This window comes from Ambystoma mexicanum, chromosome 9, assembly GCF_040938575.1.
Source record: "Ambystoma mexicanum isolate Mex_15411 chromosome 9, UKY_AmexF1_1, whole genome shotgun sequence".
Lineage (NCBI taxonomy): Eukaryota > Metazoa > Chordata > Amphibia > Caudata > Ambystomatidae > Ambystoma > Ambystoma mexicanum.
In genome coordinates this window covers 660,829,322-660,855,294 of record NC_090931.1, presented here as the reverse complement: position 1 = coordinate 660,855,294, position 25,973 = coordinate 660,829,322, and the positions used below count along the sequence as shown (strand labels likewise).

The following is a 25,973-nucleotide window of genomic DNA, read 5'->3' as shown; positions in this document are numbered from 1 at the left end:
ACAATTTCCAATGCAAACTCTCCTATTGCATTCTAAAACTAAATATGAGCTAACAACTTACCTCTCAAAGTTATTCTTCACTCACAGAGGATAAAAAGAAGCCTGGTAGTCAGTTGGAGAAATGAAGCCAAGTCAGATGGAAATTGTGTTGATGACATTGAAAGCACACGTGATGTGGCAGTCACAACATTATTTCTTCACTCCCTTTATGTATCACGTTGTGATGCTACCCCTCCATATTTTTTCACCGGATACCAATGTTTTTGTCCTTTCACTATAGTGGTTACTGTTTTTCCCATTTGACAGCATGTTTGTCACAGGAGTTGGAACGAATGGAAGGTTTATAGCTCTCAAACGTGTGTGCTCCTGCTTAGGGCCTACAAAAGTACAGGCATTAGTAGGCCTTCGTGCTCTTTCAGGGTGTGATGTATCCAGGTGCTTTTTACGAAGAAAGCAAAACTATCTTTGAGGAAAGTTTTCAAGACTTCAGAAAAATAAATCCTTGACGCTTAGGGAAGACTTGGATGTCTAGAAGAATTTAAGAAGGAAGATGACCGATTGATGAGCAATTCATTTTCTAGTCGCCATGAGCAAAGATTTCGGACATTGATCAACTGCGTTGGTGGTTGTTCATAAAAAATAGGTGCAAAGTGAAAATCTGCCACCTACAAGATCCTCTCTAATTCCATACATCGTAAGGACTCATTACCAGGTGATGAAGTGGCGACACACTGATGAACAATACCCGACTCTCTCAGAGCCATCACAATTCGGGTGGAGAAGGCAGATAATCAATATTCTCCTATGTGTATGCTTCCATGTGCACCACAATCATTCATACATCTGGTATGGTATGCATGCATCAAAGGACGGTGTGCTGTGCATTTCAGATGCCGAGCCCAGTCACTAAAGTGCACAGAACTTTGTAAGTGTGGTGGCGGCTAAGAGCTCTGTGACGATGATGATGATGATTTTGTAGATGATGAAAATTAACTCTGGGACTCAGAAGATGACCTGTAACACCTTAATTTCTCTCTTAAAATGTAAATAACTATTGTAGTTTTAATAAATAGTATATTTCAATGAGAATGTTGCAAATCATTTAAAACTTTCTAATTTAGTGAGCGTACAGTCGAAGGTTTGTGATGAAGTAGCAATAAGAGACTATATCACGGAAACAGTAAAAGATATTAAAAAAATGACCTTTTCTATTCTTTTGATCATGCTCCTACTTAGCAAATTATTCAAAATCCCATGGACTAGGTTATTTTAACAGCTGTCCCTCGACTATATATTGGAGTACATTCATTGATTTATCACCTTAAAACACATGCGTAAAGACTGAATATTAACTTGTGATTGACAGGGTCTAAACATGAACCGTATGTCATCCACATAGTTCTACACTTTTATATCCTCTGTATTATGTAGATCACTGGTCAGACAGAGCAGAAGTCTATATGGACACCAGATTTATTAGGAATAAATTAACAAATAACAATTGGGGTAGATTTGCAATATCTAAACATGTTTGAATCATTACTCTCCAAGGTCCAAAGTGCCTATCGGGGGACATAAAGACTGTAAACCAAAAGTTCTCGCATTTCTCAGTAAATCAGAGACCAGCAAGCTCACTCCAAATCAGTTTGTTTTACTCGTGAGGTTAAATGGATTGCTACACCCTTTTTGCCTATCTCATTGGGCTTTATTTTCCCACACCCTTCTCTTCTGTGGTTCCAGTCTTGTTTGGTGGTGTTGGGTCTCATAAAGGAGTGAGAGGGACGGCTTGAATTTTTAACTGTCAATTTGGAGGCAATTGGATTTAACTTGCCAGGGAATAAAAAAGCTCCCTCTGTTTTGAAAAGCTGCTCCTCTAGCCTTAGCCAGAGCCATGGAAGAGGGTTTCTATGAGAGGGTGAGCTCCACAGAACTGCTTTTCCCTTCTTCCTGGTGTCTGGTTCCCTGTATCCCCCATTTATTTTATAGTTTTTCATTTTCATAGTTTATTCAGATAAACTCCATAAACCAGTACATTGCACAAATAAAATAAATAATAACACAGCAATAAAATTAGATATACATCAGTGCGGTTACAAGTTTGCCAGTCTGGTAACTACGGTACTGGTAAGCTTGCCGGTACCGCAGTTACCGGACCGGCAAACTACGAGTTCTGCTCGCGGGTGCCTTTTCACCTGTCAGGTCGGACCTGGCGGGCGGAACGGCACCCGCGAGCAGAGCATGTCGGATGCACCGGCACCATCCGACCTACCCATTCCCATTGAGCCCTATGACAATTTGACACCCCACACCTTTCTCCGGATTTCAGCACCTTCACACATGAGACGGTTGCCTGAAATCAGCAAAACATTAATGTGGTTGTAGAAGGACCGGTCTTGACACGACTAACAAAACTCAAGTTCCCTATGGGTTTTCAGGGTCCTAGGATGCACGGTTTCTGAGGTATTTGCACGGCAATGCAACACAACAAAATGCACCACGCCGGGGTGAGGCGATGGGTGGGGAGAGAGCACAGAAGGTCCCAGTATTCTGCAGCACAACTCTCGCCTGCCCCTAAAGTCTGCTCCAGGGTATGTCAGCCAAACTGCACCACGTCAGGTAACATACATGCGCCCGTTCTCAGTGCACTTTTCTTCAGGGTGCAAAGCACATCAAGTGATAAGCGAATTGGAACAGCGACCTACAGGATCATTGATTTTCAACAATTGATGAGAGTGCTATCATGTCTGTCTACAGAACCCGTTCGGATAACGGGTATGTTTTGCTAGTATTTATATATAACTGCAAGAGTTGTTTGTGTGCTCAAAAATCTTTGTACTCTGCTACAGCCCTTCTCCCTCCTAGACTAAGTCTGGCTGCTCAGGCATATCTACCAAATCTTTTAGGTAGTTGAGGCCTATACTAACAGTTGGAACCCTGGACACTAAAGACAGAGTCTTCTATAGTCATACCTTAGGTGGACTTTAGTAAAACTCACTAACAGGAGCCTCCTTATTACCCAAATTGATCGAATATATTCAATAGAATGGTACATTTGACCCAATTCGGGCAGTACCATTTGTTCGAATATCAAAAATACCGAACATATGGAGCAGGGGTGTTCCCCCTCTCTCTTCCCCCGGCTCACCATGTTCGATATTGTTTGGCCTTTGGGTGTTGCATGGGTGTCCCCCGCTCCCAGAACATTGGAGGCGGGGATGAAAAAAATAAGAAAAGGTGACCTTGCAGCGTTTGATCCGACCTGCGTTAGAGGGACGGAACTGATGCCGCAGGGACAGGAGAGGTGGCGGACGGAGAACAGGTAAGTAGGGGGTGCTGGGGGGATGTACTGGGGAATTGGGGAGAACATGGGTTTGGTGTGTTTGGCCATGGCAAAATTGTATTTCTGTCAATTCCACCGCGAACAATTCTTCCACGGTCAGACAACCCAAATGCAACCCATGCTGGAAGCTTGCTGACTCCTGATCATTCTGAAGGCAAAGCTCTGCCTTTCTCTGGCCACAACAATCCTGCTTCAGGTTCTTCCTTCCTCCCTGGTCTGGCAGTAACTGCAGGATTTTCCACCTTTGCAGCCTTTTTTCTCCCCTAATTGCTAATGGGATGTGGGTGTATCCGTGGCCCCCTGCTGCTTTACTTGAGCCTGAGCGGATCTGTTTCTACTATTTAAAAGCTTGCTCCATCATGAGACATTTTGGGCTGGACCTTTGCATCTGTCCACCTTTGAGGGAACCTCATGGTTCCTGTCCTCTTTTTCGACCGGAGCATTCACCGACCTGCCCCAAAGAGTCAGTTTTGACCTCCCTTGCTCTCTGCTCTGCTATTGTGAGGGTTGTCTGCTTTGGTTTCCCTGATCTTGATGGCATTTCAGGCTTCGTCCTTCCTTTGTAAGAGGCTTTGCCTGCTGACCCCCCTGCATGGAACAGTGATCTTCAGAAAAGTGTGAGTCTCACCTTACTTATGCACCCTTGACACCTGGAGGTTGTTATTCCTGCACAGCAGCCTTTTGCACACATGTTGGAAGTCTGTAGACTCTCACTCTGTTGCTGTTTCCTTCAGTGTCTGAGGCCCTCAACCGCAGGCCGCCATGCCAGGTGCAGGCCTTCTTGCCAGGTATCGCCACCACGCCTCTGCACCAGACTCCTGTAATCACTTGCGCACTCTACATTTAACGGCCTCTGGTCATCAGACCTGCATTTGGGTCTCCAATGCTTGGGTCATCCATTGTTGCCATCCTCAATATTGCCTTCTCTGCAGCTCCCCCTGGACTCTGGTAATACTGTTTAGCCTCTTACCGTTGTCTGCCTATTCACTTGGTCGCTTTTGTTCTAATGGGCAAACCTTCTAAGACGATCACCTTAATCTAAGTAACTTAAATATTACCTTACTCTGAAATAGTTTTGCATACTAGCAAAGACGGCTGCTTGTTTATTTTAATTTTTTTAAGAGATGCATTACTATGTTTTGACATTACTGCTTTTTGATGTATATACTGGTTGTTTCCTCAAGCACAACCTAACAAATATTCTCAGTAATACACCGCACGGCAGTCCATTTCGTGCTAATGTGCATCAAGCTGCACTTCAAAACCACCCCCTCTCTCTGGCGGGTGACGGACCTTTCAACCACATTAACATGTGTGACAGTCCGTAATAACTGCGGGGAACTCTGCCTGTCACTACAGGTTGGTTTTCAGATCTTTTGGAAAATGTCCACAACAACACTGAAAACAGCTATACAAAAGTCCATACTGGTCTATTGGTTGCAAATTGTCTTTGTTTGAAATGCCTGACTGATCAGAGCTAAGCTTTTGTGCAACAAGAGCGGGCGCAACATAGGAGATAACCTTATCATGGTACAGTTTAATGTTTGTGCAGACTTGTATTACTTAATTTCCACTTGTGTACAATTTTATTTTATATTCAGTCCATTACTTATTTTAATGTGGTACTTAAGAGTAAAGAATATTGTTCCTACATTTTTCTTACTGCCACAGAAACAAATACGTGTTTGAGATGTAGCGAGTTTGTGTGTGGAGAGAGAGAGAGATATATATATATATAAATAAATATCTCTCTCTCTCTCACAGTTTTCCCACAGTGAGGTGATTTCCTCATACCCTTAGCTTCTTTCTGTTAGACATTTTATCATTAGTTTGACTGTATATAGATGTTGCCTGGTTTGCTAACTGACTCACTATTTATCCCAAAAATAAATCTCGTATTTTTTTGTCCCCAATAGACCTTCAGAAGGCCGGGCCAGTCGTTGGAGGTGGGGATGTTTACACCTTTCAAGCTATCAAGCGCTCCCACAAGATGGCACAGTTGGGTAAGGTTTTGATGGTCAAGTGAAGCCAAATAAAAGTAAACCTTCAGGGCAATATTATGGAAAGTGTACCTTTTTCATAGTGGTCTGTTTTCCTGCCTAGCCATTTCTGTCATTGTTTCACTGCTCGCCCGAGGAGGATAAGCCTGAAAGTGTTTTTGTGCTGGGGAGTGGCATGCGAGTGACATGGATGGATGACAAGTGTGACAGGACAGGCAATACAGAAATGACAGTTGCACGAATGAGGAGACTGACGACCAGGATGTGAGGTGGAAAAAACTTTGGCCACAAGCTTTATTTTAGTACCAGCCATGGTGCGAAAGAAAAACCAGCCATAACATCACATTAGGAATAACAATACAATATTTTGGGGACAGAGGGAACAGGTGAGCAGGGGGCCCTAATCCCAATTAGGGGCCGCTCGAGGCTGCTCTCCGCCACCATTCATATGAAAGCTTGTGACAATTGTTTGGCTACTGCGTGTGCGCTGTGACATGTTCATAATTGTTTGTCTTTGAAACAGGTTCATCCTACTTTCTCTTGTCCTTTCCATGTGAGGTGGGGAGGTGTGTGCTTGTGTGCCATTTATTGATGTCAAACCTGACAGGGTTTAGCACTTGCGCCCTCTCTTGCTCACAGGGTGATTTTCGCTGAAGTTATGGCTCTTGATCCGTATTTCTTGATAGAACAAAAACCCCGCGTTGTGAAGCTTTTCACTTGATCCTCCGCGGGATGTGTTCTTAGAGCCATTTTGATTTTTTTGGTCATGTGTTTTGTACTTTTCCATGAATGGAGGCGTTTTAGCCTCTTGGTCCACTCTTTCGAGATGAATTTGGCACTTATTACACACATGATCCACTTGAGTTTTTGAAGCCCCCACGCTACGTTTGTGGGCTAGTTGTTTCATCGGGGGTGGGTTCTAGGAGCCTTACTAGGGTCTTCCCTGCTCCTGATCCACTTGTGCTACGAGACCCCTTCCGCGCATTAGGCTGCTTGTTTTTACAGCCAGGGTGGGTTCAAAGAGCCTTACTGGGTTTTACCCCGCTCCCGATCCACTTGCCTTGTGAAACCCCCTCAGCGCTTAAAGCTGCATGTTTTTACAGCCGGGGTGGGTTCAAAGAGCCTTACTAGGTTTTTTCCCTGCTCCCGATCCACTTGCGTTGTGAGACCCCCTCGGCGCTTAGGGCTGCCTGTTTTTACAGCTGGAAAGGGTTCAAAAAGAGAGCCTTACTAGAATTTTCCCCTGCTCTTGATCCACTTGTGTGAAACCCCTTCAGTGCTTGTGTTGTACTATTCCGCCGCTGGGGTGGGTTCTACGGGCATAGCTGGGAACTTCCCCTGCCCACGATCCACTTGCGTACCCCAGTGCGCTTATCTTGCCTAAAAAGATGCGAGGGGGTGGGTTCCGGAGCCTTACTAGGAACTTATCCTGCTCCTGATCCACTTGTGGTGAGACCCCCCCTTCTGCATGCATGGAGATGGATACTTGAGGCTTACTAAGACATTTTTCTGCTCAAGTTCCTCTCTCCTTTTCAGTTTTGTAAAACCCCTAGAGCTCCCACCTGTATTGATGTTCTCTGGTGGATTCTGAGCGCCTGGGTCTTCTATAACTGTATTTTCCTAGCATATTAACTAATAGATAAAAGACCCCCCGGTATTTTAGAAGGAGGCCCTTCTTGGAGTTGAATGTTTATGTTTATTTTACAAAGTGAGGCGTTTTAGCCTCCCCTAATGATATGATTGTGTTCCATCTTCTATCTGGCCCTCGATACAGCCTTTCCCTACAGTTATTTGCCGGGTGGGAGGGATGGTTTTTTAGACCTGCAGCCGTCCTGCTGCTGTTCGTGGCTGACGGGGAGGAAGCATGAGAAGGGCCACCTTGCCCCGCCAGATAAAGGCAAAATTCGGCCTGGGGGCAAGGCGGCCCTTTCCTTGAACTTCAAAAGGCCCCCGCTCAGCATCCGCAGGATGGGAAGGGGGACCTTTGAAGTATGGAGGACAAGGTGACAAGGGGCAGTGACTACCGGTTGTCACCTGCCCCTATCACCTCACCCTCCTGTCTTGGAGACGCGCTGTCTGGGTTCCCATTGTTACGGGACCCAGCAGCCCGACCCCACCATGTGCATGCTAAGTGGGGCAGCGCCAAACAGGCGCTGCCCCACCGGACTTCACACAAATCCCCCACCTCCCAGCTTACGTCCCCGGGCCTCCCATCCGGGTGGGCCCGGGTGTAAAAGCCTGGAAGTGTTTTTGTGCTGGGGAGTGGCATGCGAGTGACATGGATGGATGACAAGTGTGACAGGACAGGCAATACAGAAATGACAGTTGCACGAATGAGGAGACTGACGACCAGGATGTGAGGTGGAAAAAACTTTGGCCACAAGCTTTATTTTAGTACCAGCCATGGTGCGAAAGAAAAACCAGCCATAACATCACATAAGGAATAACAATACAATATTTTGGGGACAGAGGGAACAGGTGAGCAGTGGGCCCTAATCCCAATTAGTGGCCGCTCGAGGCTGCTCCCCGCCGCCACCCTGAGGGGATGCTGACCGGCGTCTCCCAGGTCCCCCCAAAATAAGGGATTATAGATTAAGTACAGCCTCTGGCTGCAAGGGTCCAGAAAATATTCCTGGTGAGGATGTCCATACCTTCAATGGACAGGTGAACCCCGTCACTGCAGAACAAGGTCTGGTTGTGTACCAAGATCCCATGCTTAATAAATTTGAGGCCTGAGAAAAGGCAGAAATTGGCCACAGCTTTGTTCAGTTTGCGCCTAGAAATCTCCATGGCTTTGTTGCACTCCGCCCCATGCCAATGTTGGCGAGGGATGATTTCTGACATCATCACTTCTGTTCGAAGTCTTAGCATGTGTACCAGGGATCTGAGGGAGGTGCAGATTTGGGCCAGGAGAAGCTTCCTGCCCAGCTGAGGTAAGTCATTGCCCCCGAGGTGGATGATGAGAAAATCGGGAGGAGGTGAGCAGGCCCCCAGTAGGCCAGCCAATTTGTCGTGTAGGTCTCCCCAGCGCATGCCCGGCTTGCCCCACCAGTAGGTGATGGTGTCCTGGAAATGCATGCCGTCCTGGGTTTCCTCCAGCCAGGGGGGGAGATGGAGGATACTATTAGATCAAGTCTTTCCTGATGTATCTTTTGTAAGCCCCCGATCTCCAACTCCCAATCCCTTTTATGGCTTTCTCTTGCAGCCCCCCCATCCAGGCTGAAGTGGCTGCTCCTATCCTGAAGGAGTGGGATCCAAACTCAGTTGGATTCCATCCTATAGCTATTATAGTCTTCTTGAGGACAGACCTCACCTGGAATCTACTGAGGGCAGACCCATTTTTGTGTGTGAATAATTGCACCCCCCCCCCGACTGGGGCGCTTGTTCATGAATGCCTTGGTGGTGCAAATGGGGCAATATTCTGTTTCCTCGATGCAGTACAGGTTGATGATCCTCCCTTTTTCCTACCTGGTCAGTTTTGGACCTACACAGTTTCACAGCCATGGAATCCTTCCCCAGGTGGATGTCGCCTATATACAGCCCTTCCTCTGATCCTGTGTTTTTGGAGGCTATCTCGCTGATCCTGAACGCCCCAAAGTAGTTTAGTGTGAAGGCGGCTCTAAATAGTGAGGTCTCGTAGGCATTGTTGCATACTGCAGGGAGGGTGTCTAGCAGAATTTTTAATTTAGCAAAATTGAGGGGGCGCCTGGTGTCTGTCTTGACCCCCTCCATTTTGGACCAACCCTTGAGAGCATATCTGGTTAGTGCGCTGTGGGTGGGGTCGGGTGCCCCCGCTAATCTAGTGTAATATGAAACTGCTGCCAGATGGGATGAAGCCCATGCCTTCTTTTTGCTTTGTTTGAAAGCCCATTCCATGAAGTCATTGACATGGCACTCCTGTATATCCCTGATGTTGGTGACTTTTGTGATCCTTCCAAAATCAGTCAAGCACTTATTGTACATTTTGGCAGTTTTCTGTGCCAGCGCCTTTTTGGCCAATTCCCCTAGAACGCCTTTAGGCTCACCTGTAGGAGTGTGGTGCCGGGAAAGGCAACCCCTTTTGTCCGGGCCCGGGGGTGAGGGTAGAGCTGGGCGCGGGCATCTCAGGGAAGAGCTGTTACCGGCTGGCTGGCGGGAGCTGCCTTGGGTGTGTCCATGATGGCCCAAACCTCTTCCGGAACCGCTGTCCTCCTGGCTTCTGCCTGTGGGTTTAGTGCCTTGAAAGTGGAGAACTGAAAACGGGACAGAGCGTCAGGGGCCTTATTATCTTTGCCTGCAATGTGCCGCCCAATTATTACAATGTTATTTTTCAGGGCGACTTTCGTCATTTCTCTCAACACTTTCAGCACCAGAGGGCAGGAGGCAGCACCCTTGTTTAAAATGTGTACAACCGCCATGTTGTCTGACCATGTGACCAGCTCTGTGTTGGCCAACAGGTCCCCCCATAGGTAGAGTGCCAGCCATATGGGGAATATCTCTAGCAATGTGATGTTCCTGGTCCAGCCCCTCTGCTGCCAGCAGGGCGGCCAGTGGCCGGCGCACCACTTGTTACCAAAACATACCCCAAAGCCTCTGCTGCCAGCCGCATCCGTGAACAGGGACCTTTTGTCTGCCCCATTCATGGGTTTGCACCATATCACTTGGCCATTGAAGTTGTTAAGAAATGCTTCCCACATGGCCAGGTCTTGTGTTATCTCCTTGCCCAATCTGATGTGGTGGTGTGGCTTTGTAACCCCCCTCATTTTTAGTTCCAGGCTCCTGTGAAAAACCCGGCCTTAGGGCATGATTCTGGTGGCAAAGTTCAGCTTCCCAGCAAGGGACTGTATTTCACGCAGCGTTGCCTTGTTCCTGCCTGTCATCTGCCTTATTGTCTGAAGAAGGTCCTCTATTTTGTCCCTGGGCAGGCGACACTCCCCCATGGAAGAGTCAATCTCTATTCCTAGAAAAGACAGGGTGGTGGTGGGTCCTACAGTTTTTTCGGGTGCCAGCGGAACCCCTAACTCCTGCATGGTTTCGCTGAATGTTTTTAGGGATGAGCTGCATAGGAGGGATCCTGCTGGGCCAGTGAAAAAGAAATCATCCAAATAGTGTACCGTTCTGGCTCTGGGCATGGCCTGTTGGAACGCCCACTGTAGGAAAGAACTGAACTGTTCAAAATAGGCACACGCGATGGCGCAGCCCATGGGAAGGCATTTGTCAAAATAGAATTTGTCAAAATGGAAACACAGCCACTGGTAGGTGCTCTTGTGCACGGGCAGCAGCCTGAAAGCTGACTTAATGTCTGCTTTTGCCATGGGAGCGTGTCTACCTGACAGTTTTACTAGGTCGACAGCATCTTGCACGCAGCTGTAAGAGACAGCGGCCTCCGTGGCAGGGATGCCGTCATTGAAAGAGCTACCGGGTGGGTGTGATAAATGATGGATCATCCTGAACTCCCCCGGCTCTTTTTTGGGCACAATGCCCAGGGGAGAGCATAAAAACTCAGTGAAGGGGGGATGCTGGAAGGGGCCCTCAATTCTCCCTAGTTGTAGCTCTTTATCAATTTTTTCTCTTATTATGGTAGCCAGGGATGAGGCAGATTGTAGGTTCTTGGGTATGGTAGGAGATCCCTGGCCCTTGAATGGGATCCGGAAACCATCTTTGAAACCCTGGGCCAGGGATGCTCTAGCTGCTGGGTCAGGGTAGTTCTCTAACATTTTTAGCAATTGGTCAATTTTTATTGGTGAGGCCCCTAATCTATAGCTAGTGCATGCTTTTACCCTCAGTGACTTTTGGGCTGGGCCTGGAAGGAGAGGCCTTTGTGCAATTGTTGCTGCTGTGCCCACCACTGCATGTGCTGCATTGGTGCTTGTATCTGCAATCGGTGCCCTTGTTACATGACCCTCTGTTGAAGTACCAGCAGGACCCCGGAGTGCTTCCTTTGGCCCCCCCCGTTGCTGCGGTTGCCAGACTACCCCTGATTATGCCCTGTTTTTCACCCCCCTGGGGGCATTCTTCGAAAGGGGGGTTTGTTTTTGTTAGTATTTATACTGTCATGTTGAGGCCTGCGCTGGTTATGTTGCCTGTTTCTTACCCCTTCTATTATACTGATGTTCATAATCCTTGCTGTTTTGGGCGCTCTTAGCTGAGTTTTCTTTTAATACATGAAAAAGATACAATTTAGGGTCTTCCTCCTCCCAGCCCAAGTCAGGGAATATCTCTGCATCTCCTTCCTAAACTCTCTATCATAGTTCAGCCAAGACTCCCCCCCCCCCCCCCCAAAGGTATTGTGGATCTCCAAAATTCTGTGGTGATAGGCAATCAGTGCTGTGCCCTCTTCAGGGAATTTTTCTAGAATTATTGTGGAAAGTATTTGGAAAGAGGCCTCCCAGTTCTGAATATTCTTCTCCAGTGTGGGCCTCTTTGCTCTCTCTTTTTCTTCCTCTTTCTTATCCCTTTTTGAAATGCCAAAACCTAATTCTTCATATTCCAATAGGCAGAAAATGTCAATAAATTGCTTTTTCCATATCTTTCTCTTAATTTTCCGCTCAATGTGCCATGCAATGGTCTTTTTTAGGCTTCTATTTACACTTTTGCCGTCAGTGCGCCTCCCATATTTAGTCATATGAGGGGTTGGAGACGGTACATAATGGCTAGGCCCAACCCATGCTTTAAGGTGGCCGTGGTCATCCTCGCCCCCAGATTCCGACTCTGTGTCTGTGCTGTCCCTCTCGCTGCTGGAGCTGCTCGAGTCATCCCTGTGCCTCCTCTTTTTCCCAGCACCCGCTCCCTTATGCCATTTTAAAAATTGTTCAAGCATAGGCCCCAAATCATTGCTTTTCACAGTACCTGATTTTGCTTTCCTTTTGGTGCCTGGGTGGGTGTCTGAAGAGGCGGGCATGCTGCGGACGTCAAGGCGCTGCTTCTTCCTAGCTGGCTGCTCCCTTTCTGCTGGCTCCTCATCGCCGTCGACCTCCTCTTCCAGGGCGCCTGCGTCATCCTCATTGAGACTGGTGGATGCGAGCTCAGCCATTCTTTCCTGCACCACATCCATGCCATGGACGGCTTCCGCTGCTTTGGCCCATTCCAGGAGTAATGTTTCTTTCAGGGATAAGGCGTTGGCCATCTCCTGCCTGTTTGGGTCTCTGCGTGCTGGTTCGTAATGGGTTGTCCTAGTGTTTCCCAACTTGCCGTGTGGGTCAGGGTCCTCTTCCCCCCCTTATTGTAATTCCCAGGCGAGGTAAAATGCTGGGGCTCTGTATCTGCCTCCTTCTAGTGCAGGTCTGCCGAAATGTGCGTCTGGGAAATCCCGCTGTCCCCTGTCCTCTGTGTCCTCCCTGATCCGGAGAGAAATTAAAAATTGTTTTGCCCAAATATAACTTCTTGCGCCCGCTCCGGGGCTCGAACCAATGTCCTTATATGCTTGGGACTGACGCTCTGCTTGTCGTGCTATGGAGGCTCTGCTGATGCAGCCCTGCTCACTCCTTGTGTTGTGCTCGAGGACCCGCCTTCTTTGGGCTCTGCGAGCTCCGTGTGCGGCCGTGCAGACCTCCTCGAGCTCTTCAGAGACCTGCCTTCTTTGAGTCCAGTGTCCTCCCAGAGCCGGATCGAAATTAAAAAATGTTTGCCAAAATATAAATTCTAGCGCCCTCTCCGGGGCTCGAACCTATGTCCTTGTACGCTTGAGACTGACGCTCTGCTTGCTGTGCTATGGAGGCTCTGCTGCTGCAGCCCTGCTCACTCCTTGTGTTGTGCTCGAGGACCCGCCTTCTTTGGGCTCTGCGAGCTCCGTGTGCGGCCGTTCGCTGCCGTGCAGACCTCCTCGAGCTCTTCGGAGACCTGCTTTCTATGAGTCCAGTGTCCTCCCAGAGCCGGAGCAAAATTAAAAAATGTTTGCCAAAATAAAATTCTAGCGCCCTCTCCGGGGCTCGAACCTATGTCCTTGTACGCTTGAGCCTGACGCTCAGCTTGCCGTGCTATGAAAGCTCTGCTGTTGCAGCCCCGCTCACTCCTTGTATTGTGCTCGGGGACCCACCTTCATTGAGCTCTGCGAGCTCCGTGTGTAGCCGCTCACTGCTGTGCCGACCTCCTCGGGCTCTAGATGTGCGAAGTCCGTGTGCAGCCGCTTGCTGCAGGCTTCCTCGGGCTCCTTGGTCCTGCCTTCCTTGCGTCCTCGGAAAAAACCCGAAACGCCCGCCGCTCCTGCTTCGCTGGTCCCCTCAGCTGTGGGGAAAGAAGTGTGAAAGAAAACGAAAAGCCTGCAGAGGCAAGACGATCTTTTCTCTCCTTAATCCAAGTCCTGCAGACCTGCAGCCGTCCTGCTGCTGTTCGTGGCTGACGGGGAGGAAGCATGAGAAGGGCCACCTTGCCCCCGCCAGATAAAGGCAAAATTCGGCCTGGGGGCAAGGCGGCCCTTTCCTTGAACTTCAAAAGGCCCCCGCTCAGCATCCGCAGGATGGGAAGGGGGGCCTTTGAAGTATGGAGGGCAAGGTGACAAGGGGCAGTGACTACCGGTTGTCACCTGCCCCTCTCACCTCACCCTCCTGTCTTGGAGACGCGCTGTCTGGGTTCCCATTGTTACGGGACCCAGCAGCCCGACCCCACCATGTGCATGCTAAGTGGGGCGGCGCCAAACAGGCGCTGCCCCACCGGACTTCACACAAATCCCCCACCTCCCAGCTTACGTCCCCGGGCCTCCCATCCGGGTGGGCCCGGGTGTATTCTCGCTGTGATGGCAAGAGGAGCAGACCACTGGCACCCCCACACACGAAGAGATCAACAAGCGGCGCCTTGCTATTCTAGCCAGGTTTCTTCCTAGTATGGTTTTCTCCAGCACTCTGAACCGGAGTGCAATGGGGAATCTACGTAATTACTGCACATCGGGAAATTGCAAATATGAAAATATCTAATCGCGAAATCCTCCGCTGTGATCACACTCGCTGCCATCCTGCAAACCCCACCCCTCCCCCTACTTAGCTCTTCGGCCTCACACACAGAAGTGTTCCGCCGACTCTCTTCTGTCCCCGCAGCGTCAGTTCCTCCCAGCAGGGTCCCCTTTTCTCTTTTCCTTTTTTTCTTCTCTTTATTGTCCCTTGCTTCCAATGGCATGGAAGCTGGGGAAATCACCGAAGCCCATCATCATGAACAAGGCAGGCGGGGGTCACCCCTTTAACCCCCACTCCCAATGTTCGTCATTATGGGCTTCGATTATTATTATAATTCTTTTTTTTGCCAGCCGAAAGCTTTTTTTTCTCAATATTTTCGGGGAATACCGGTGGTAACTGGCAGATGCTTCTGCCAACAAGCAATTTCCTGCTTGCATGTCTGTGCACAGAAGTGAATTTCTTTAATGGAGGGTAAGGGTAGCAGTCAGCCCATGGAACACCGGTCTGCCCCCAGGTGGATGGAGGCTATGCCTATTCTGTAATATGGCCTTCCATGATGCTGAGGTTTACAGATTATGTTCAAAGTTGCTTCCAATATAGATGTATTGTGGTCTAGCTATATTTTGTATTGACATATTTTACCTGCCCATTTATGGCTGCGTGATCTACAGTTATTATAACAATACCAATAGTAGCACACATAATTATCATGCTGTGGCGCTAGTTCTTCATAGTCATGTAGTTTTGTAGTCCGGGCTGCCTGTTTTATGATTTTGAACTGGGCATGTTCTACCCACTATTTTTCAAAGTTGGGCCGAAATGTTTTTTTAAGGAATAAAATAGTAATTGTTATCCGATGGGAATAATTTGTAGGCGAGTAAAGATGTACTTTAACTCAGTTATATTTATTTTAATAATCCTCTTTGCACCTATTCATGCAATTTAGGGAGGCTCCTTAAAGATCCTTTTTACAATTAGAGGCCCTTCCTGTAGTACTGCTCTGGTGGATTCGAACAGATTCTTGGAGCTTTGAGGATGTAATCTTCTTTTTTTGGTAGTATTTTTACTCCCTTTTTTTGTATTCGTTACTATTTTTTGGGGAATAAAAGTGCCTTGTACACTGGACCTCTTATCTGTCAGGCTTGATACAGTGGTATATTTTATATTCATGTTTTCACTAGAAAAAATAGTAATTTAAGTGGAAATATCAAATAGTTAATCATAAAGTAAATTAATACCACCCAATTATTAAGTATTCACCAAAATATTAAGTCCATAAATAATCTATACACAGATAATAGTAGAAATAACCTAAAGCTTGTTTAATTAAACCATCTGTTTCTTCACAACCAACCGTCTTTGTTGGATGAAACAAGATTATAGTGTCGTGTAATTTAGGGTGCTGCAATGAACACAGCTTTAGAAAAAATAAGCATGCCATTGCTGTACTGATCAGATCAGAACATATATCTTTAGGTAAAAACCTGAAAAACATGTGGGTCCAAAAAAGCTGCAGATCGAGACAAACGCATTCTATGCATGAGGTAAACCCACGCATTAAGTCTTGTCTTTCATTGCCAACGTTTGGTCATTTACAACCATGATTCTGCTAAATGAGTTAAACGGTACAGTCTAATGATGAATCCTGTCACCAAAAGTGCCACCAAATTTGTCCAAATCGGACTGACTTTGTATATGGAACAATATCTTTCCATGTTTGTACTACAGGAAAGGGCCTTGGGCCTGGGTTCTGGTAGTGAGTCTTATTGTATTTAAAAATCGTAGCCTTAACTATTACTAGTATTTTGTTTGTAGTCAACGTCATTTATTTATTCATAAACTCTAAAAAAAAAAATAGAGCACACTTCTTAAGTTTGCTGTGCAAAATAGCTTGTTTTTGCAACTTTTTCTAAAGTTAAAAATTATTGAAATGCTTGATTCACATTTGCAAAGTACAGTGTGGTTGAGATATTGCGCAAGTATTTGGGGAAAAGCAACAAGCTAGTTTATCAAATATGTATACATCAATTTCAAAGTATATGTTGTGCAAAGATTAGCACAATTGGAACGCTAGTAAAAGTCTGCCGATAGCAGGTCATCCAGGAGAACCGCTTTTCCAATATAGCAAAATGCATTCAAATCATTTCAAGGCTGGACATAAACAAACCACCCTTCTCAGGCACCAATTTCCTTATCAGGTAACCAGCTAGGTACAACCCATCTCATATAAGAGTCAGATTTATAATGTAGAATGTCTGTACCCTCAATCGCATTCAACACCTTCAAGAGGAAGCAGCGTAGCAGATGATTTTTAGTTCAGTATTATTTTTTTATTGAAAACCCCTTTTCCTAGGAACGATAAATGTAGTTTTTAACTGTTCAAATGAGCAGAGGTTGCATTCCCAAAATCGCATAGTGGTACATTATCGCTGATCACAGCAATACAACATTAACTATTGTTGAAAATGGCCTTGCCGAGGATTTAAGCCATGGCAGAGAATGACCATTAATATGTTACAATCATTTGTATTGTTCTTTCATTATATCCAAAGAATTGTATTTGTAGAATAACAGTATGTAAGTAATCATTGACATGCAACACAACAATGGGCCTCATTACGACCCCGGCGCTAAACCATGGTGCTATTAGCACCATGGTCCATGCCGGGGTCCGCCATAGTGAATGGCGGAATTACCGCCCCATTCCAAGGTTGGCGGGGCGGTAATTCCCCATTCACCATGGGCCCTTCCCCATAGGGCTCAATGGGAATGGGGAAGGCGCTAAGTAGGGTGCCGCAAATTGCGGCACCGTACTTAGCACCAAGGTCCCTTTGCGGGTCCCTACTTTAACGGCTGGTAAAACCAGCCGTTAAGGTCGGGTCCTGCAAAGGGACCTCGTAATTAGGCGCCAAGTGTTTAACGGCGCCACAAAACACTTAGCGCCTGGGTCATAATGAGGCCCAATGTCTGCTGCAACTGATTAGTTAATGATTATTATTGTTTAATCTAAGCAGAGAAAGAGCCACGATATTATGATCCTCATGACCATTATTGTGCATGGAGTACTTCTATATCCTGAGAGTGCCTCACTTTAATTTACTTATTCTGTGGTAATCTGAACACTAGAAGTAGCCTGGAATAAACGTTTTACATTGGAACTTTGATTGCACAGTGCTCCTGCCAGAGCTGGCATAGTGTGATAAAGCCTCTCCTTGAGAACGATAGCAACTGCCACTGGAACAAGGAATTAAATGGAAAGCTCTCTTGAGGTCCTTTCATGTTACTATCCTTCCTTTCAGCGTCATTAGTCAAAATGAAAAACGTTTCCTTTTGCTTCCACGTGTACTGTTCTTCTTGTCCCAGATCAGGACAGGAAGGGAGTAAATGGGATATTATTTAAAATGGGCAGCTTTGTGTGACCTCCACTTTACTGCTTCTAGAATTTTCTTGCCAAAAATATGAGGCTGCAGATTGGGTTATCTATTTCCATACTACTGAAGGTACTTTTATTGAATGCACTTAAGGACATGTGTCAGAGGGTGCAAGAAGACACCAAATATTTGGGTAGGCGGGAGCGAGGATGGTGAAGGTGACCATCTATCATAAGGAGTGCATTATCCTCTATTGTACTGCTCGTGGGGAGTTGAAGATCATTTGCAGGGTTGAGGTACAGGTGTGGAAGGATCTTGGCTTGTAGTCTTGTGACTATATGGTCACAGTACATCTTAGGACTTGTGATATGCTTAAAACTCACAATAGAGGCTACTGTATAACTTGTTGATATACAATAATTGTCATCACCATTCCTAACCTCTGCACAGGATATGTCAAAGGTTTGGAGGAAATGGTGAGAGGTTTCAATATGCTAAAAGCCTGAATGCACAGTATTCTACTTAGTAGGGGTGAATAATGTGTTGGATCAGTAACAAGACGCTATGCAGCCTCACCCCCATTATTGATCTCCCCGCTCTTGCCCTCTGCGCCTTCCATTGGCTATTGTTACTTTAATGCACGTAGCCTTGATACCAGCAAACCAAATTGGCCACCAAGGAGCTTTGGCTTTGAACTGCACTGCGACTTTCCAGTTATTGCTCATTAAGGCACAATGAAAACTTTGCAAATATAAAAGGATAAATAGACTACAGTATTTCTGCTTTAACTGTATCCATGTTTGGTTGCTTCGGAAATCAAATATCGGTGTTCTGCACTTTGAATAAAAATCCCTTGGAAGCCTCCAAAGTAAAATAAATAAATACCCGGTCTACACCTCTCATTGACTTTGAGCCACAAATAGTGTTCCTAATGTCAGCTGTGGAACAGTGTAATGACTGATTTCAGCTATGAAATTACTATGGCACAGCCTCTCGAGTAGCTAATGAAGAGATGCTTTTTATGGTTCTGGAGTCCTTCCCCTCAGATATGCCATCTCTAATCCGCCAGAGGTGTCAAGTGTGATTAGATAGTCTTAATGCCTGGCTGATGTTCAGTGACCAGTTGCCAGTGTTTGTCACTGAAAACACTATTACATGTGGCATCAAGTCTCAACTGTGTAAGCCAATTTCAGAAATATGGATAGGATGAACTGAGTTTGGCAACATAATTGCATCTCGAATTCTGGGCCAGGATTAAGGCATGTTGACGGTCAGCTCGGGTTGCATGATTTTTGCTGAGAATTTTTTTTCACTTACTTTTTTAATGGGCACTTTGTGCCTATTGCCTATTTCAAACATTTTATGAAGGGGGGGCGCTGTTGCTCGGCAACCAAGATGGCCGCATAAACGTCGAGCTCCGGATCAGCAGAGCGATTGATCCTGTTTAGTTCTGCCCGACGCTATCGAGACCCCGCAGGACTTCACCCGATCCCGCGGGAGCCCCGTCGCTGCGGCTGGGTGCAGTCTGGAGCCGCTGCGAGCCCCGTGGACGCGGCTGTGCCTTCTTTTCCTCCAGCGACTGCGACCTCCCGCTCTCCCCGCCCTGCGGCGCCCGCGGTGCCGGCTCTTCTTCAACTTGAAGCCGCGGCGCTGCGGGCCGCTCTGGGGGAGGGGCGCCCGCCCGGCGAGGCACGCCGGATCATCGCGGCCGGCCGGGCCTCTCCTCACTCCTCTGCACCTCCCGGCCAGGATCCCCGGCGACTGCTGGCCTCTTCTCCATTCCGGCGAGGCTCGCCGGCGCTGACCGGCCTCGGACCCTCGGGCCAGGCCCCGTGGGACCCCATCGTCGCCGGAGCACCCGAGAGGTAGGGGGCGTGCGGGGGGGGGGGCTGTGCCTGGCTGCTGCGGCCCCGGATCGACAACTCGCTCCTACTCTACCCTGCGAGCGATCCCCCTGCACTGGGGCCGGCGCCGCTGCTGGGCCCGTGGCGGTGCGGACCCCCCCACCCCTGCCCTGCCTCTCCCCCGACGTTGCTGACGCCCACCGGAGGCCTACTGGGGCGCCCTGGACACCGTGACCCGTCGGGCCGCGGCGCACTCTCCACGCCCAATCTGCCCTTGGGCTGCCTGTGTCCTGGAGCTGCGGAGCCGGGGAACAAAACTACGCTGTTGTCTGCCACTGTGTCCTACACCGCCTGGGCGCGCTCGGGCCTGCTGCATCCTCTTCGTCATCAGCCTCGGCGACACCTGCCCACCTGCCTAAGAGGGGTCGTAGCCTCTCCTTCTCTCCACCCCCCGGACTCTAGGTGTGCCCACTAGTTGCTCCTCGCCTATACTGTCCCGGTATACGCATCGGTCCCGGCGACCTGGAGGACGTGTCTCGGCACCAGTATCTAGCTCCCCCCCTTCTTTCTCCTCGATTCGCGTTACGGCCTGGATAACCAAGGGTGGTGCGAGGAAGCAGAGCTCCATCAATATGTTTGCGAAGGCTGCGGAGAGACCATCCGGGGAGGCTGCTGAGCGGGCCTCTACCGCCCCGCCCGACGCAGCCCCGGAGTCCCAGAACATGATGTACTTTATACGTGAGGGTTTCACCGCTCTTCACTCAAAACTAGATGATATGAACGGCACCATATCTTCTATTAAGGCCCACATTGAGAGGACTGACAGCCGTGTATTGGAGGTCGAGACGCGGGTCGGTTCCGCTGAGGATGCACTGGGTGCCCTGCGCACCGAGGTTGCCGCTCTTTCTAACCGGGTCCTTGAGGTGGAAAAGAAGAATGAGGATTTGGAATCCCGCTCGAGGCGCAATAATCTCCTCATCATCAGGGTCCCTGAGGATGACATTCACGAGCCAATGGAGGACTTTGTTCAGCGCACACTTCTGTCGCTCCTTGATGAGCCCGAGCTTTCTCCACACTTCGCAATTGAGCGGGCACACCGTGCCCTGGTGGCTAAACCTAGGCCCGGTGCCCCTCCTCGGCCTATCATAGCTCGTGTATTGAACTACTGTGACCGCGACGCCCTCCTCAGGGCCGCAAGACTCAAGGGTGAGCTATTACTGGGCGGTGCAAGGATTCATCTTTACCCTGATTTCTCAACGGCTGTCCAGCGGGAACGCAAGACTTTCCAGGCAGTGAAACGCAGGCTATGAGACCACTATCAAATATGCTATGCTCTATCCCGCCAAGCTCCGCATAGAGCACGCCAATCAGGTGTTGTTCTTCACGATTCCAGAAGAGGCCTCCAAATTCATCGACAAACACTTCCTTGGCTGATCCCTCTCCCCTGACCTCGGTTCAGCAGTTATCCTAGGTCCCCGACAGGGGGCGCATGGGTTCGCCCGCCCTCCTGTATCGGGGCCACACTGCTCCTTCATCCCGTAGCCTGCTTGCTCAGTTCAACTTGCAGGACCCGCCCGGATCACTACTTGCGAGAACTTTGTCCAATCTACACTTCATCTCTATTGTGGGCACCTTACGTTCTATTTGCTCTGCTGTAACCCGGAGTGATACGGCCAGACAGGCCTTCAGACCCCCAGGCGCTGATGCCTTCGTTTTGGTTTTGTTTGCAAGGGGATGGGCTTGTCATCCCTCTGTTTGGGGGAGGGGTGTGGGTGGGGGCGGGTAATGTTGGGTTTTTTGTTATTGGAAAATTAGCGCTGGCAGCGAAGGGGGACTGTGCTGAGGCACTCTGGAACTGTTGTCGTAGGACCGTTGACCCGACCCTTTGGTCACTGACATTCTACCTAATCCCAAACACCGCCACATTGTGATGGAGAGTGCCCTGACCTTTATGAGTTGGAACATACGGGGACTGGGGAATTATAGAAAGATGAGACAACTTCAGTTGCAGGCCGAGCGCCATGGATCCAAGATTCTCTTTCTTCAAGAGACTCATGCCCGTTGTGTACACTGCATGCGTTTTGCCAAGTCCTGGGGTCCCCATAGGTTTTTACCGATTACTCCTCTCAAAGCCGGGGAGTCATGACCCTCATTCACAAGAGCCTCCATTTTACCCTCATCTCCTCGACAATCGACCCCCTGGGTAGATACGTATTGCTCCACGCCATGCTGCACCACAAGGAAGTGATTCTTCTGAACATCTATGGCCCTAACCTTGATGACCCGGATTTCTATGTGCAGGTCACCTCCCTTCTCGATGGCTTCCCCCTTGTTCCAATCCTCTGGGGTGGGGACTTCAACAGGATCTTTGATGTAGCTCTAGATAGATCAGGTTCCAGGCCCCGTCACCTCTCCAGGGCGGCTTACGCGGCACTGTCTTCCCTTCCCCGTCTGGCCATGGTGGATGCATGGAGGTTCTTTTACCCGGATTCTCGCATCTACTCTTTCTACTCCTCTGTTCATGACTCCTACTCCCGCATTGATAGGTGGGTGATTTCTAACGTATTGGTCAAGAGCGTCACCCAACTAATGATCCTTCCGAGAACCCTATCTGACCACTCTCCCATCACCATCTCTGTAGAATGGGGTCCCGATCCCGCCCGCATCCGACACTGGAAATTGAAACCCCTTTCCCTACTTGATCCGGAGTTCTGCTCCGAGCTTGAGTTGTCGATCGAAGAGTTCTTCGAGACCAACACGGGCTCGGTAACGTCCCAGGCCACCTTATGGGAGTCATTCAAGGTGTATATTAGAGGGATTGCGCTGTCCAAGGAGAATTGGGTCCTTAAGTCGATCCGTAGAGACCTCGCCACCAGCAAATCTAGACTTTCGTCCCTGGAGGCTACATGCTCGCTTCACTCTACCCCGGGTAACCTGGCTGACATTGGGGAGGAACTGGACAAGTTCCGTTCTCTTGCGGACCGTGAGCAGAGGTTTCTCGATAACCCTGGCATGGCGAGGAGGTATGGGGAGGGGGAGCGCCCCGGCCGCTTTCTGGCTCGGTTGATTCGACACGAGACGGGGTCCCCGCACATCCTCGCGGTCGAGAGTGCTGATGGCTCTGTGGCAGTCTCTTCACAGGAGGTCAACAAGGAATTTTTCACCTTCTACGAATCCCTGTACGCCAATGCTGATGAGGTATCGCTGGCAGAGATCGACTCCTTTCTCGATGCCCTCCCTTTGTCGACCCTGTCGCCGGAGACCACGGGTTCCCTTGATTCCCCTCTCACGCGGGAGGAGCTGTCGGTCGCTATTGATTCCCTGTCTTCGGGCCGCACTCCTGGCTCGGACGGTGTCCCGGTCGAGTTCTAAAAACGCTTCAAGTCACAACTGCTCCCTTAATTGCTGGCTCTCTGGGAGGAGTCCGTGGAGGCCGGGGTGCTCCCCCCTTCTCTCCGTGAGGCCACAATCGCGGTGCTACTTAAGTCCGGTAAACCCCCTTCGCAGTGCGGTTCGTATCGCCCACTCTCTCTCATAAACTGCGATGTCAAGATATTTGCCAAGGCACTGGCTCTCCGGCTGGTCCCCCTCTTGCCATCTATTATCCACCCGGGCCAGGCCGGCTTTATCCTGGGTCGCTCTACCTCCCTGAACCTGAGGCGCCTATTCAACATTATTGACAGAATCAGTCCCGGAACACACGCTGTGGCTGCTGCCCTTGACATAGAGAAAGCATTCGACTCGGTTTCGTGTAGGTATCTGTGGCGGGTTCTCGAGTGCTGTAAATTCGGCCCCTCTTTTCTTTCCTGGGTCAGACTGCTTTACTCCGAGCCGGTTGCCAGGGTCAGCACAGGCGACCGTTGCTCCCCCCTTTTCAAGATCGCCAGGGGGACGAGACAGGGATGTCCCCTCTCTCCCCTGGTCTTTGCGATAGCAATCGAGCCTTTCGCTGACATGCTCCGCCAACTCCATGCTCACAGGGGCCTCCGTTCCGCGGGACAGACGGACATAGTGTCCCTCTATGCGGATGACGCGTTGTTGTTCGTGCGCTCTCCTTCCACCAACCTACCCCCTATGCTAGCGGACATTATCCGTTTCGGTCGAGTCTCGGGCCTTAAAATGAATTGCTCGAAATCCATTCTCTTTCCGCTCACGGAATGTACCTCTCCCCCTCCCGACACCCTTGGTTTCACATGGGCCCAAACCACATTCACCTACCTGGGGACGGCGGTGACTCGCCAGCGCGAGCTGACCTTCCATGAAAACTACCAGGAGTATCTCACACACTTGACAGCTAAGATCCAGGTCTGGGACAAACTCCCGATTTCTCTGGCTGGCAGGATAGGTCTGCTGAAAATGGTGGTGTTGCCCCAGCTGCTCTACAGGTTCGCTAACATTCCCTTGTGGCCGAGGGTGGGCTTTTTCCGCGAATTGACTCGCACCGTGAATTCCTTTCTTTGGCACTTGGGTGCGGTCCGCCTTAAAATTGGGACCCTTTCCACTCCCATGTCTAATGTGGGCCTTGGTGCCCCTAACTTTCTTAAATACTGGCTGGCGTCACAAATCCAATACACATCCTATTGGTTTAACACTACGGATCCTGCCCCGCACGTCCGACTCGAGAGGCTTGCGGTTATGGACCGGGATATCCGCTCCCTGGTGTTGCAACCCGCCCCCTTGGCACGGGACTCACAGAATCCGGTCGCCTGCACAGCTGTTGCACTGGCAAAAATGTGGAAGCTGACGGGGATCGCCTACGCCTTCCATGGCAATCTCCCTCTTTGGAATTTTCTTCCTGGGGTCCCATGGGTTCCACTGGGTACGGTCCGCCGATGGGCGGACGCGGGCTTCGAGCTGTTGTGTGACGTGTTTGACCAGGGTATATTCGTCGAGTGGCCCGACCTCCCCTTGCCCCTGAGAGGAGACCGGAGTGTATGGCTTCAATACGCATCCCTTCGTAGGACCCTTAAGCGGCATTACCAAACATTCCCTGCATTACCACCTGACGACCCGGCCATTGAGGAGCTCACTTCCCCCGGCCCCACGAGGGGTAGGATTTCTAGGTTATATACCATGTTGCAATCCAGATCGGTCCCAGACTTCGCTAAACTGAAACGTGCCTGGGAGGCGGACCTCGGTGTTGAGATGACCGATGATCGCTGGACCCACCTATGCGAACGCGCGCAACGGGTTTCCTTCAACTCCCGGTTTAAACTTATCCAATTCAAAGTGCTTCACAGGTTTCACCACACCCCGATTAGACTACACCGTATGTCCGCCGACCACCCTGCCAGCTGCCCCAGATGCGGCCAGGATGATGCCGACTACATCCATATGATCTGGTCCTGCCCCCGCCTCGCACAATTCTGGGAGGCCGTTTGCTCGACGGTGTCCGCTGTAACTGACCACCCCATTGTTCTCTCTCCGCTGGTGTGCCTCTTTCATGATCTCCCAGGCCTCCCCCGAGATTCCAAGAAACTTGCCGGTCTCTGCCTGCTTCTCGCGGTGCGCTCCATTCTGCTTTGTTGGCTTCGCCCCTTGCCTCCCACACATGCCCAATGGCTGAGAGCGGTAACGTGGGCCTCTTGACTCTGAGGAAGCCTGGTCCCACTTACAACCCACTCACTCCAGACCCAGAAACATATGGCTCAGGTTCCGCTCCTATATGTCTGACCTAGTCGAGACTCAGGACACCTCCTCCCCCCCCGTTTCCCCCCACCAGCTTGGGTCCTCACCCCAGACATAGCTTTCTGATGTCCTTTTTCACGATGTGACTGTATTTTGTTCTTTGAATGTTTATCATGTGTAGTAATCTCTGCATACCTACGCTATGTACGCTACTCTTTTACATTGCTACTGCCTGACGCTGTTCGCCTGTGTTTTGCTGCCACGCTTATAATAAAAAGAAGTTTAAAAAAAAAAAAAAAAAAATTATGAAGGCTTACGTTTAAAATTTCCACACGATTGGGACTAAGTCACACTCTGCATTGTCTGCTTAGCCTCTTCACTCATTCCTCTGTCAAGCACAGAAAAGGTAATTTTCAGCAAACAAATCCTATTTGATACCTGCTTACAGCTCCAGTTTATTTATCTATTTTGTGCGTCGTTACTGTATTTTTGTGTTGCCTTGAGTCATTTGGGGGCACAGGGGAAGTTGCCCTTTTGTGATATGCCCTTTTGTGTTTTTTAGCTTCAGAGCTGGCCCGAACACCAGGAAAAAGTGTGACCTTCAGCACTGCAGATAGCCCTCCAGAGGCGGCCACACCTCCCCCAAGCAGCAAAAGTGAGTGCAACATTAAATACACATTTTTAGATTTTATAAATTTGTGTGCCGCTGTTCTATATCAGTGTTGCTGATATGCTCTCCAATGTTGACATTATTGGTTAGTTTTGGGATTAATTCAAATCTGGTACTTTGAAAGGCGAGTTTTCTAGAATAAAATGAAAGTGTGTGTGTGTGTCATAAAACATTTCAGTGTCATAGAGAGACCAGCCCATAATGCACCCTTAATAGTCTGTTGGATAGTATCTCAGTGGTGCTGTACTGGGGCAGC

General features: G+C 49.1%; 1 protein-coding gene across 2 annotated transcripts in view; it reads left to right on the top strand.

Moving 5' to 3' along the window:
• ORC2 (origin recognition complex subunit 2) overlaps nucleotides 1-25,973 on the top strand; it is a 369,154-nt gene that overhangs the window by 44,684 nt on the left and 298,497 nt on the right. For both annotated transcript variants that reach the window (XM_069615439.1, XM_069615438.1), the window contains exons 4-5: nucleotides 5,257-5,343; nucleotides 25,610-25,702. In XM_069615439.1, coding sequence (XP_069471540.1) covers nucleotides 5,257-5,343; nucleotides 25,610-25,702 — 180 coding nt within the window. The remainder of the gene's footprint in view (nucleotides 1-5,256; nucleotides 5,344-25,609; nucleotides 25,703-25,973) is intronic.